The 15,260-nt window shown below is 35.0% G+C and overlaps 1 protein-coding gene across 3 annotated transcripts in view; it reads right to left on the bottom strand.

Annotated features, from left to right (window-relative positions):
- SATB2 (SATB homeobox 2) overlaps positions 1–15,260 on the bottom strand; it is a 251,593-nt gene that overhangs the window by 98,494 nt on the left and 137,839 nt on the right. For all 3 annotated transcript variants that reach the window (XM_032229135.1, XM_032229143.1, XM_032229151.1), the window contains exon 3: positions 2,420–2,596. In XM_032229135.1, coding sequence (XP_032085026.1) covers positions 2,420–2,596 — 177 coding nt within the window. The remainder of the gene's footprint in view (positions 1–2,419; positions 2,597–15,260) is intronic.

The following is a 15,260-nucleotide window of genomic DNA, read 5'->3' as shown; positions in this document are numbered from 1 at the left end:
ACACCTACTTAATGTACTAGCAAACTACTATTTCCTAAGGATGAAAAAGCTGGTATCTATCTGATTGAATCTGTTTTTCCTTGTTGGAGGGCCCATATGTTTTCCCAAATGAAATGCTCAGCTAGTGTGGGTCAGTGAAGGAAGCTACATGCTTCCATAAAAACATTCTTTCTTGGGATCACCTTCTTTCTAGAGATGCCAAGAATGATGCCTTGGTTGCTTAATTCAGGATGTTCCACATGTTAATTCACAAGATGAATTAACCAAGATGAATAGTGCTGTCAGATTGAAAACTGGTTCACCATGACAGAAATAGTGAGATACAATGACCTTTATATTCAAAAGAACAATATTCCTATGATACCACGACATGATTTTTTTTTTAAATTCTCCAGATTTATGCAATAATAAAGATATATTTGTTTCATGTTTTTATTTCTTATTACACTCTTTCTGATTAGAATTCTTTCACAAATTCACTGTTAAGTAAAACATATTTTCATGGCCTAGCTTACTAATAGTCCATTTTACTTTCACTTTCTTTTTTATAACTAATGTTTACATAACATACAATATACATTATCTTTTTTGTACTTTATTAACAAAATGACAGATGATGTGCATACACAGTTTTCCTAAAGCTACATTTTATTACTTACAGTTTCATTCTATTCTATTAAAAAAATCATGCTTTTTAAAGCTTTTATGTTTTATGGATGAGTATCCACCATCAGTCACTATGTTGAAAAAGTTGCTAAATTATATTTCTGAATGTCATGATACAAACCCCACTCTTTTCATATTTGTATCCCAATATCTGACCCAAATATATAAGTCACAGGGTTTGTACCAGGGGTGGGTTTCTCGCCCCGTTCCAACCGGTTCGGTTGGAACGGGGCCGGCGGCGTCCTCGTGCACACGCGCGGTGCACGCATGCGTACTAGCATCTGCGCGACGCTCCAGCTGCTCCTGGAGGATCGCGCAGGTGCTGTATGCATCCTGCGCATGCGTGGAAGCGCAGAACTCGTCAAAACCAGGTAAGGACCGCGGGCGGGCGGGCGCGCCCTTCGCTGTTCCCGGAAGTTACTTACTTCCGGGTTCGCCGACCAACCGGTTCGCAGGGACCGCCGCGAACCGGTTGAAACCCACCCCTGGTTTGTACCATGATGCACATATCATCTCTTCCTCATTCCCCTCCTCCTGCACACACCAGTGCTTTTGTATATAGGCTGTCTGAACTTTGCTTTTATACATTTGCTTGCACATATATGTGAGTTTACATTAACTAAGTAAAAAAAGATTTTACGCTCAACTAAAAAGGTGCCCTAAATAATAATGCTTGACACACTTTTAAAAAATGTATTGTTTTTAATAGCAAGTAAACTTAGGGTAAGGAAATTTTATCTCTTCTCTCATTGATCTTAAGCAATTTTGGGTACTACATGTATATATCATCTAACAACTACAAACGTCAGCTTTTAGATATTATTTTTACTGAGGTTAATTTATACAAATTTACAGAGTAATTCAGTAATTCATATTTATTCACAAAGGAGTCCCTTTCTTTCAAATCAGTATTTAAAAGTGACTTTTAATCAATAATCAAACCAGCTAATTAAAATGAAAGGTAGTTAATCAATTATCATTTCCTTAACTGGCTGTTAATCTTTGCTGTATATTGAAGATTCATCTAATAATGCAAGAAAAATCTTCAAATTCAGTGAAGACGCTGAATGGTCTCTAGAAAAAAGCATATATTTTAAAGTAAAAATGAATTTAGATCACTCAGATGGTTGTAAACATCCATGCTACAATTTACATTATCAGCTTTGGAGAGCATATTACAAAGTCAGATTTAAAAATATTTTCTTTGCACAGTTCATCAGAACTGGTATGAAATCCTCTAAATCAAATGAGATCATTTAACTTGATTCTGACTCCATTTGTAACAATGCAATTATGAAAGATTGTGTGTTTACATGCTACTTGAAGAATAAGTAAATACTGCTGCGTCGACTGTTTCATATTTATCACGAACACGTTAATATATTTACTAGCAAAATAAATGCAGGTATGATGTCTGATATTCTTTGATTAAATACTAATACACATACAAAATTAGTTATTCGTGATGTGCACTTTGATTTTATGTATATGTTCAATATCCAAAAGTAACTTCTAGTATATTAATAAAGGGGCAAGCTTAGAAATAATTTGCATGGGAGTTAAATTTGTACAGGATTCCTCAATGATTATCCCTAGGCCATTAAAAGCATCTATACAACCAACTACCCTATCTGCGTTAGTACATGTTTAGGTACTATTAAAGAACTATTTTATATAGCCAATTGTTTTATTTATTTATTAAATTTGTTTGCCACCCATCTCACTACAATTGTTAAAGATTTCAATGTAATACCTTGTGCCTGAGCTGCAGAGCTGTGAGAATAACCGAGAGCCAGAAGCGCAGTCTCCACTAGCTGACTAAAAAGCACATCTTTACGAACCAGAACAAACTCTGCATGTTCTTCTCGATTATCATATTCAAGAGAAGTGTCCAGTTGTTCCACGACACAAAAGACGGGGATCATCAAACCTGGAGAAAGAAAAAAGTATTGAATCCAAATTAGAAACTGTAAGAAAAGTTTCTGAATCAGTACAAGAATGTATCTTGCTGCAAGTGCTATTACCAAGTTCAGGTAGTCCTTGACTTACAACCACAATGGAGCCCTAAATTTCTGTTGTTAAGTGAGATTTGTTAAGTGAGTTTTGCTCCATTTTACAACCTTTCTTGCCACAGTTGTTAAGTGAATCGCTGCAGTTGTCAAGTCAGTAACAAGGTTATTAAGTGAATCTGGCTTCCCCATTGACTTTGCTTGTCAGAAGGTTGCAAAAGGTTATCATGTAACCCCGGGAAACTGCAATCATAATAAATATGAGTCAGTTGCTAAGCATCTGAATTTTGATCACATGCCCATGGGGATGCCAAAATGGTCACAAGTGTGAAAAGCAGTCATAAGTCAGCTTTTTCAGTGCTGTTGTAACTTCAAACAGTCACTAAATGAACTGTAGTAAGTTGAGGACTATCTGTATATTTAAAATCAGAAATAGGACATATATTTGTTAAGCTTATATCCCATCTGTTCTTCACATGCTAAAAGTGGAGTACTTAGTGTCTCTCTTCTGGTTTACCCCCACAAGAATAAACCCTGTGAGTTAAACTTGAGTTCTTGGTTCTACTCTAATATCATATCACTATCTCACACTGATAATGAAGCAAATAGTATTTAGGAGTATATTGACTCAGAAGATGGAGATTCCATTTAGGTTAGAAACGAACTCTTCCTAAACTTTCTTGATTGGAAATCGCCCAGAGTTTGGTATAAGATGGGCAGTTATAGAAATGTTTTAAATAAATAAACTTTTTAAATGCATCTAAAGTAGTAGCCACCTCACTATTTATTTTTCTGTAATAAATTGAATAATCTCACTTTAAAGGCAGGCAGAATTTTTTTATACAAAAATATGAAACAAATAGAAATTAAAAAAACCAGTAATGTGATCCCTAATTATATTGAAATCAAAGCTCAATCTCTTGTGCCTTTTTCTCCCACTTGTGCACGGCCAAATTTTTCTCTTTTGGGAAGGAGAGATTCCTTCCAGTTTTTATGGTAACAGGTTGGGTTGTTCACTTCTGACTGTCCTAGAACTAATTCTCACAAATCTATTTCAAAAGAGTTCTGAATAATCAAGTAGGTTCAAATGAAAGCATGTGGTAAATAAGGATTAATAAACATGTAGATTATACAATATTGTCTAAAGAAAATAATATCATTGTGAATAATTTAAGATGAATCAAACACATAATAATAAATCATATTATGAACAATCAACTTGCTAGGCCCATTTCATCATATTCAAGTATGTTATTTATTATGCATATTTAATTATGTAAAGTGCTTCCCAAGCTGGAGAAATTCATCTTCAAAACAATCAATTTAAATGCTTCTTGTTTTTCTGTTACCTGTACAGCAAACTGACACTTTAAAATGAAACATGGCTGGCACTCACAACCCTACTGTCAGAAATTGTAGTTGTCTTTCTGATCAAGAGTTTTCCTTCTTAACTTGGGCAACCATTAATAAGTTGCTAAATTTCTAGAAATATCTAGGGCTTGCGGAAGTCATTTGGCACCTTCTTTTCATTATACATTGTTCCAGGTTTTTCTACATTGTATATTTGTGTTTATTGATCTGGAACCATAAAAAAGTGAAGAAAGAAGTTGACTAGAAGTCCTCAATGGAAGAACTGAGAACGTAGGCTAACAGAAAACATGAAAGCGGGGGGAGTATGCAAGATAGAAGATGAAAAGATCTTTTGAGAATGGGTTGTCTTGAAGAAATATTGTGGGTGCTTTCATAAAATGACCATTAGTAGGTATCTGCCTATTCATAATAAGGCTAATAAAAAGCACAATGTTAAAATAGAATCAAGAATATTTTTCATAGGGTGTTTCCTCTGAGTTAATAAAAATGTAAAAGTTATCAGAATTTGAGTCAAATGTTTTAGCATTACTACCTATGCCCATAACATGAAATTTTAATTCCATACTCCAATTTGCATTCCAACAAATGCCTGCAATTAAAGCCACCAGTAATTTTTCCCAAAGGAGAGATTTAAATAATGAGTAAGTTACATTTTACAGTTTCACCAACAGTTGCTCAAACTAGAAAGAGAATATTACTGAGATATAATACTTTAGGAAAATAATTGCTTAGGGTATGTTTGATAGTTCTGATCTATTATTTTTAACAAAAAGGTACAGTTATATAAATTAGGTGTATATGAACACTTGCTGAATTAACCAAATAATATGAACCCAACATTCAAAACTTCTCTCCCAACTGATATACTGAAATATTTGCAAGTAGAATTATAGTGTCTGCTTTATAGTGCCTCTCCTCATTCTACCTTCATCACCACCAGTACATTCATATCATACCAACTCATAGCTAATTTTTTACCGGTAGTATTTACTCCTTTGGAAGATGTTCATCCCCTCATAAAACAGGAAGATAGAAAGTCACCAAAAAGGAAGCAAGGAAGACATTTCTCTAGTATTCCCTATTATTAACAGGTTTTCTATAAATGCTTTATATAACAAATAGCTTCAAATACTAAGAACACCCACATTTTATTAAGTGTAATGATAGCCAGCAAAGTACTTAATGGATTAAAAAAGAGTAGCAAGTGTATGTCTAGCTTTCTCATAAAAATACATAGAATTTATCTGAAAACTAAATATAAGAATTTAATAGAAATATACAACAATATACTTTTAAAATAAAGCAATGCTGAAGTTCTGTATTTTTCTGAGGGACAGTGGATCTCAAAAATTATTAACCTTTCTTCTCTTTTTGAATCTCTGCATATATTTATTTGAAATATTTAAAAGGAGAACCACTCCTAGTAATTCAATCATCACATAACACTACATAGTAATTAATCTCCAATAAGTGAAAATTTCAAATATCCACAAACTGTAGTCTACAACCAAAGAAAAATCTTCTGAATTTCTTTAAATCACCAGACTTGAGATTGGCAGACTCATATTCATAACACTATAATTATTTTGAAGTATAAAATATAATAATACGTATTTGAGTCTTACACTAAATGTTTTTTACTTAGTTAACACAATTATATATTTCTTCCAATTATATTAAATCTCAGACTGGTTTAGAATCATTTAAACCTGCATATATTGACGTTAAAAATATCAATAATTAACCCGAAACATATTTTATTTATTTATACTTATGGCAATCAAACAATCTTTAATCAATGATAATCAAAATTAATTAGCAGAATAATTCTCAGAATATAACGTTCATTCTTCGCCAAGTGATAAATTTAAAACATTAATAGGTATCAAATAAAGGTAGTCCTCAACTTACAACAGTTCATTTAGAGACCTTCAAGCTTACAGTATCACTGAAAAAAGTGACTTATGACTGTTTTTCACACAACCATTCTAGCATCCTGATGATCATGTGATCAAAATTCAGACAACTAACTCATATTTATGACAATTACTGTGTCTTGGGATCACTTGACCCCTTTTTGCAACCTTGTGACATGCACAGTCAATGGGAAAGTCAGGTTCACTTAACAATCTTGTTACTCACTTAACTATGATGATTCACTTAACAACCATCTCACTTAGCCACAGAAATTTTGAGCTCAATTGTGGTCTCAAATTGAGAATTATCGGTATTTGTTCCTGTTTCTTGACATTTTCTGATTCAAAAATCAATCTTTGAACTAAATGAAGTCATTTAAAATGGAGTCAGAAAATATCAAGAAAGTTGTACAAAAATCAACACCAATGCTAAAGAGAGAACAAAAGTTTGATTTGTTTTATTTTTATAGGCCTATGGGGACTTTGACTCAAACCAATTTCCCAGCATGCAGAGTATTCATTTTTGCCAGTGGAAGTCCCCCCCCACACACACACACACAAAACTCTGGAATTCTAACACAGTCCCCAACTTCCTTCTGATTTTTTGAAAAGTATATGTTAAATGTTGTTTTATTTGAATTAGGAGAAAGCAAATAGAAAGCAAAATGTAAATGTTTAGTGCCTATTTGTATTCCCAAATTTATCTTCAGATTAAGAAACCCGCTGCTATAAACTAATATCCTATAAACATGCTGTCATCCAGGAAAAAACGTGAGTATGGAGTTATCAGGAACAAGTTGAGGAGTATTAGAAACAAGGATCAAGTATCAGGAGAAAGGTGAATGGGGTCTTTTAGTATGGTTGGGATACGTTGCTTCAGTATAAAGATTAAGAAATGTCCTGCATATAAATACACATAGTTTCTGAAGAGCACTCTGTTTTCTGGCATGGCAGGGTTAACTTTATTTAGTTAATTACGTGTAATCTTAAGAAAAAGATTTAGTTTAATAGTTAATTAAGAGTGTGCAGTTACTAAAGAATATGAATAATACAAGACTATTATAAGATATTACAAAATATTTTGTAATGCTAATATAGATTGCTGCATCACCTTGAGTAACCTGTTGACATGAGAAACCATATAAATTGAATGAATGAATGAATGAATGAATGAATGAATGAATGAATGAATGAATGAATGAATGGATTGATTGATTAGTAGAAATATTGCCTGTTCAAACAGATAAATCAAACATTTTCAACAATCCTTCCTTAATATCTGGAATAATATCAGTTTCCAATTTCTCAATATTTTCCTTTAGCCACTATCACCCATGCTTAATATAATTTAATAATTTGTATCATAATTTGAGATATACAGTCAAATTCTAAGCTCTGGTATATAATTCAACATATACAACAACATATTTAACATTTAAAAATATTCTATAAATTTGTTTGTAAACATTTATGTACTTTTGCAAAAAGATACTAAATGATCACATAATGTGGGTTAATGAACATTTAAAAATCTGATGTTTATCCTTTCAAATGCTTTTTATGGAGAATCCAATATACATAAGTATATTATTTTATCTCAAATCTATAGACAGCATTTTAACATTTTAAAGATATGAAGCCATTGATGGGGATTTATTGGAAAATCCAATTTTTACTCCATGCTTAAATGTCCATTTTAATTATTTCCTTGAGCTTTCGATAGAGACATGTTACAGGTTTTAATTTTATCATGGATTCCAGACAGCTCAGGTCCTTCAAGGCAGCGAAAGGGCCTGATCTGTTTACAATAGCTTATTCAAGGCTCAAGATACCTTCAGCCTTGAATATTGGTGGGGGGACTAAATTTACTTGTCATGAAAAATTCTTAAAATACTGTAATAGCTTATTTAAAGTCATGATCCCAGCATCTATTCAAACCTTCCAATAAGACTCTGCTGCTATGCAATTCTTTTGTATTTTGTCAGAGAAAACATGTGACTTCATATTCTGGCTGAGACTTCATTTTTATCTTTATACTAGGTTACTTGTCTCTCATTGATTTCTTGTCCCTGAAATAAATGCTGGAGCAGATCAGTGGTGGGTTGCAGGCGGTACACCCCAGTACGGGCGTACCGGAGCCTGCCCAGAGCACCCGATACCGTTCCGGTACGATGTTCCAGAGGGCCCACCCAAGCTCCTTACCCGTCTTTTAAGTCTTCGGTGCTTCCGCGCATGCGCATGGCACATACAGTGCCTGCACGATGCCCCACTGTGCAGCTGAAGCATCGCAGAGGCTCGCAGAAGGCCTAAGATATAAGCACGCGCTGCACGCATCTGTGGACACCACCAGCCCATTCCAACCGTACCGGTTGGAATGGGATCTGGAACCCACCACTGGAGCAGATGTTCTTTATTCTGAATCTCAGAGCACAACATCTTGTTATTAGCATTCAAAAAAGTGATTTACCTATTTGCCTTCAAGGACATAGACGTTTTGTGGCTGTTCATTCCTCTACATCAGCCATTCAACAGATCTACAAGATACATTCACAGGAGATTGGATGCTATTTTCTAAGATTTATTAGTGCTATGAAGAAATGGTTTGGAATAGAAGACTGCAGCTTTCTCCCCATGACCACCCTAAGAACATCATTTCTAGAAAATTTTCACTTGATTAAATATTGGCGCAAGGAGAACTTCCATTATGCCAAGACTAGATTTCTTTTTAAGTTTAATTGCCATAGTGGAAAGCAGATTTCCACAGGAACGTAAGGTTGGGAAAAAAGAATTAAACCTGTCTTTCTCACATGGCAATTATTTTAACAAAATCATCCCTTGGTATCATATGCAGAATGATTATTATGATAGAAAATATATGGGTTCAGACTAAGTATGATTAATTGTAGAAGAAAAAAACAAATGAACATACATTTCTAGGATTATGTTAACATGACATTAGAAAGTGACATATACAAATTCCAATTTAAGAAGTATATAATGAGCAGGGACGTGCAGTCAGGGGAAGCAGGGGAGGCAGAGCCTCACCACTGTCATCATGAAAAGAAAAAAAAATGTAAAAGGAAAAAGGCAAGAGCTGAGATCAGGCTGAGCTAGTTGCTGCCAGAGTCACCATGGATGACTCTGCTTAGTGCTTAACTGTTTAAAAAAGGCTCTAAAAAAGTGCCCTCTATGGAAGGAGGCAGGAGAATGATGTGCCTCATCTAGTCTGGCATTTTATGATCACTCAAGCAGAGTTAAGGGTTAAAAGCCTAAAAATTCCTGACATAGATGAGGCACGTCGTTCTCCCGCCTCCTCCTGTAGAGGGCACTTTTTTAGAGGCTTTTTAAACAGTTAAGCAGAGTCATCCACGATGACTCTGGCAGCAACTAGCTCAGCCTGACCTCAGCTCTTGCCTTTTTCCTTTACATTTTTTTCTTTTCATGATGGCAGGCAAGAGCAGAGTTGAAATCCTCTCTGCAACAGCTGGAAAAGGTACGTGTGGGTCAGAGGGAGGGGGAGGAATTCAAATTTCATCCTCCTGGTGCAATTGTGTGTGTGTGTGTGTGTGTGTGTGTGTGTGTGTGTGTGTTTGAGAGGGGGGAGGGAGCATATTGAGACAGTTCTTTAGTTTATGCACTATGTAACACTAATATTATGCCTTTGGGTCTTCTGAAATTTTAATTATCCAATCATAAGCAAAAACAATTTTTTCAGTAGAATGAATTTCCACTTCTACTTACACCTGCCAGCCAAAATGCTGCTAGTGGTATTGCTAACATGGCTGAGGAGGAAAACCTAAATTTTCTGAATCCTGGTACAACTTTGTGTGTGTGTGTGTGTATGTGTGTGTGTTTGAGAGAGGGGGGAGGGAGGGAGAGAGGGAGGAAGAAGGGGAAGGGAGAAGAAAAAGAAAAAGAAAGAAGGAAACTTATTTAGCAAAGAAGAAAAACAAATGCTGTCGCTTTAAATCGGAACTGAGCATGCCTGGCTGTGGAATTCTGGGAGTTGAAGTCCACAAGTCTAAAAAAATTGCTGCCTCACTGCACGTCACTGCTAATGAGCTACTGGGAAAATACAGGGGGCAAATACAAGCAACACTGATATTTATGATATAACTGCACTCACATAAAAAGGATATCCAGCTAATGATGTGTACAGAAGAAAAAATTCACTGCCGCAAGTTATGCTAGCTATTGGATATATGGAATATCAGAACTGTGATTGACGGTATCTTTGATATTATCAAGACAGAAATGTCAAGAGTGATTATTGACATTTTGGAAATCAGTGAACTGACATGGGCTACAGCCATGTCAGGAGCACCGACATGGACTAAAATGGGCCACTTCATACCAAGGGAGCATTAGATTTTCTACTATGCAAGGTATTCAATAATCTTCTAATAAAATCATACAAGTAATAATCATTATTAGCAAAAAGTTATAGAATTTATATTTGAACACAATCTAAAAATAACACAGTGATCTCAACTCAAACACAAACCAGGCCAATAAATATTACTACGATATGCTTTAAGCCTAGATGCATAGGAAGTAGATGCTTAATTGTGCCAGGGTTATTTTCAAGACCTTGCTGACATATCCTGCTCCCCCATGACATATTAATTATACCAAAATTGGTATGCTGAGTTAGAAGTAAATAGCATTCCTAGAAGTAGATAGGAAAGCAAATAGGAAAATTTGGCCTTGATGTACAAAATGAGACAGTCTTCTGCTGCCAAGAAAATTAAATGTTTATAGCAAATACTTTCTCCCAACAACTAAAAGACTATTCTATACACAGACATTATCTGAGGAACTAGGCAAAATTAAACTATGCAAGAAATGGATGGAACACTTTTTCAGTCCCACCACCACCACTACCCCACCGCCAAAGATCTGGTGCTGATTACAGCTCTGATCGCAAACCCCTTGAAAATGTACAGCTTAAGCTAAAAGGAAGAAATACATAGTTTTTAAATACAGTGCCTAACTCTTTTACGGAAATTCATGACATCGTTTAAAAACAAACAAACAAGATATCACAAAATACAAAAAAACAAAGACGGAGAAATGGCTGCCTGCTGACATGTTGAGGTAGATAACAAAAGGTAACCGAGACACAGCAAATTTTCCCGATGAAGAGCTAAATTCCAGAAAAGAGCAAGAAGAATCAAAGAGTTAAAATAAACAATGCAAGCAAGATTAACAGTTGAAAGGGGAAGAATAGGAGTTATTTAAGGAAATTACAGAAATCAAGGAAAACCTTTATGCAGAGGTGGGAAAGATAAAGTCAAGGTAGACAACAATCTACTGCAGACAGAAGATATTCAGAAGAGAGAGAGGATGTTTATGGAAGAATTGTATAAAAAGAACCTTGTCAGGTACAAGTATCCACAAACAGAAGTTTAATATGGTAGAATTGTATAAAAAGAACCTTGTCAGGCACAAGTATCCACAAACAGAAGTTTAATTCAAAGCACTTCAAGTTTATTACATGCTACCTATACACAAGAATCTGATCTACTAATATTCAAGGCAAATTGGCACTAGATAAAAGTCAATGGAATTCATGACTTAGGTCTTTTGTGAGAGCGTAGCAACTCCATACTGATTGTTTGACTCCACCCTCAGAGGCTAGCCTGGTCACCTTCTACAATCCCAAAATCAAAGATCCAGACAAAAATTTGATCCCTGAGTTAGACACATTCTATAAAGTAAAGATAATTTTGCTGTGAAAGTATTGCTACCAATTAAACTGCAGGAGAAAACCAGCAGAAAATATTAGAACTGTTTAAAAGCTAGCAAGATTATGCAATCACATTGCTAAGTGCAGGTTGAAAGCAGATATGAGATACAGCAACGGCCAAGGAATTTAAAAAGATCAATTTATATTCCAATACCAAAGAGGGAAGTGCTAAGGAATGTTCAAACTACTAAACTGCACTTATCTCAGTAAGATAATGTTCATGTTTTGTCATTCCGATTTCAAAATACATAAGAGTCAGTAAGAACTGCCACATGTAAAATCTGAATTCAGAAGAAAGATGATCTATTGTTAATATCCAAGGACTATTAGAGGAGGCAAGGGACTTCCAAACAGATACTTATATCTGCACTATTGCTTATGTTAACTTTATTAAAGACCATCACAAACTCTGGATAGCCTTAAAAACAAAACAATATCTGCCTATTGAATGATTTGCATAATAATCAGAAAGCAACAGTTTGAAAAGAATAGTATATAGGGTAACTTCTTGGTTCAAATTGGGAAAGTATGCCAAAGTTACACACTGTCACCTAATTATAAATTATTTATCTACATAATATTTATTAAGAAATGCTAATCTAGAATAAATAGGATGGAATTAAAATTGCTGGGAGAAGCATCAAGATCCACAGACACCCTGATGTCTGGGAGTGGAAGATTTAAGGAATCTTGCTTAAAGAGGAAAAAAGGTAAAACATGGCCTGCTTATTATTAAGAAAAATCCTACAATGAAGTCAATAAGTCATGCCAACTAATATAAACAGATGGAAAACAGCTGAAGTAGAAACACATTTTATCCTCCCAGGCTCAAAAACTTACAGGAAAGGTGACTATAACTATGAAATTTCCTACTTGGTATTTCCTACTTAGGAGAAGGATTATGACAGATCTGGACAAAATATTAAAGAGCAGAGATGTCAGCCAACATTTATTTATTTATTTTTAAATTAAATTTCTAAGACCAAGCACTTGCCAATGACTCTGGGCAACAATGAGCACTAAGAACAGGGAGAAAAAATAAAAAAAATAGAAATAAAGAGTGGTCATTTTAAGAAAATGTATTGTGTGTGAAGTCAAGATATTCCCAATTGTAAATGTATATCTTAAAACTGGACTATCAGGAAGGGCCAATGAAGAACTATCAATCCCTAGGAATTCCAGTGTTGATTGAAAATACCTTGGACTACAATAATAAATCATTGAATATTAGATGAAGTTAAACCAGAGTGCTCAAGAAAGCAGTCATAATAAAGGTTCAATATTCTGGACACAAATCAACAGGGGGGAAAACTATTCATACATATAAAAGCAATCAAAGCAGGCCAACAGAAGACAAAGAAGATGCTATTGCTGATGACACTAGCCTGGTCTTATAAGAACTCAAAGAATGAAATGCTAAAAAATAGTCGTTGTTAAATGTCGATCAAATTACAAAGCATTGACAGTGAATGAAACAAAATTTTCATATACAGTATATAAAGAAATTGCATTTTAGAGGTTGTTTGAGGGGACCCCTCTCCCTAATTATTTCTGCGCATTCCACCAAATCTGGTAGGGTAGACATGCTCCAGGTCTTGTTTCTGAAACAGTGCCATCTAGTGGGATCCAGGAAGCATGTCTTCTATTTAAAATATTGGTAGTTCTTTGCATATTCTGCCATATATACACACATTTTAGATTCCTGCACATCCTATAAAGAGCAAATAAAATTGAAACTTAAAAAAAAAAACCAACCGACTATGTTATTCTAATTGTTTATATCTTGACTTCAGTATTTCCCATCTGTAAACTAGGAATAAGTTGGTTCTTTTAACCAATTTTTGTACACCAATACTGGCTTTTTAGAGTATTATTGCATCATATTTGACACACACATACACATCCATATATACATAAATATGTGTACATACATATAAAGGTAAAAGTAACTGTTTCCCTGTCTAGTAGTATACTGTAGTGACTGGTGCTCATCTCCATTTTTTCAGCTGAGGAGCCAGTGTTGTCCGAAGACCCTTTCCGTAGTCATGTGGCCAGCATGACTTTATGCTGAGGCACATGGAACGCTGTTACCTTCCCACCAAAATGGTACCTATTTATCTACTTGCTTTTCCATGCTTTCAAACTAGTAGGTGGGTGGGAGCAGGGGCAGATAACAGCAGTTCACCCCATTGGGGTATATTTAACTGCTGAGCCCTTGCGCTTCCATATGTACACGTGTATATGTGTGAGAGAGGGGGGGAAGAAAGAGAGAGAGCAGGGAGAGGGAGAGGTGGGTTGCTACTGATTCGTCCTCGAACTGGTAGTGGAATGTTGGCCTGGGTCGCAGAACCGGCAGCGACCCAGGCTGGCCCCGCCTCTGAACCAGATCCCCAGTCATCGCGGCATGATTTTTTTGGCATTTTTTAATGTTCTTACACATGCCCAGACCGATTTACAGGCAACTGTGCATGCGCACAAAGCGTGCATCAGGTACGCACAACAAACTGGCAATAACGCTGGCAGCAACCCATCCCTCGGTATGTATGTATGCAAATATATATACACATACAGTACACCATACAACACACACACATACACACACATGTACAGTATTCACTAAGTAATTTACTTCATGCTTTCTTTCCACTTATTTAAAGCTGACACATTAATAGACTTTAAAGTCTACTATAAATAAATATACAACATTTCACATGTTCCAAATATAGTGATCCCTTTACTATACTACCATTCATTTCAAAATAAAATTCTGCTTTCCATTAATTATAGCCATTCCTTGACCAAAATATCTAACAATTACAATGTATTGTAATGCCGCCTATTTTTAACAATTGTGTTTAAATAGACACTTTATAAAATTATTTTGGCCATTAATCCTAAGTAGCAAAACTACTATCTAAACAGATTATTTCTTATCTTTCAAAAACAAAACCTTTTAGTTTCTGTCACAAGAGACACTAAACAAGTTAAAATGTTCAGTTTGCATGAAACAATTTTGAATTACGTAACACAACATTATATACATTGGAAGTAAATTCAGGGAACATGGAACAGAAGGAATACCAACAGTAATTGTACACTAGGTTTAGTTTCCTGAAAATTGTCGTCCCTCTCTTAACCAAAATTTTTAATAGTAACAATGACATTGATACCGAATAGAATGTATTATTCCTTTTATAGAGAAAATATAAAAGCTATGTTAATAACTTTTTAATTTAGCCAGCTGTTGCTGACTAATATACCAGCATATTTTGAAAGCATTAAATACAGGTATTTTGAGCTTGTGATCAGTCCAGATTCTATTTGCCACTTAGGGTGCTGCATTCATGTATATATCAAGAAGGAAGAAGACAGGCTCTGGAATAATTGAGGTGGGTAATACTTTTTCCAAATACAAATCTGTGAAACAACCATTTTGAAGCATAAATGCTGTCTTGTTATTTGTTAGATTCCACATAGGGGAGAGGTGAGGATGAAGGGAGAAAGTATGAGCTACGAATTTTCGATAAATGGATCTTCATCCATAGTAAA

This window comes from Thamnophis elegans, chromosome 1, assembly GCF_009769535.1.
Source record: "Thamnophis elegans isolate rThaEle1 chromosome 1, rThaEle1.pri, whole genome shotgun sequence".
In the NCBI taxonomy this organism is placed as follows: Eukaryota; Metazoa; Chordata; class Lepidosauria; order Squamata; family Colubridae; genus Thamnophis; species Thamnophis elegans.
Note: the sequence above shows the minus strand (reverse complement) of the source record. Positions and strands in the feature narration are given on the sequence as shown.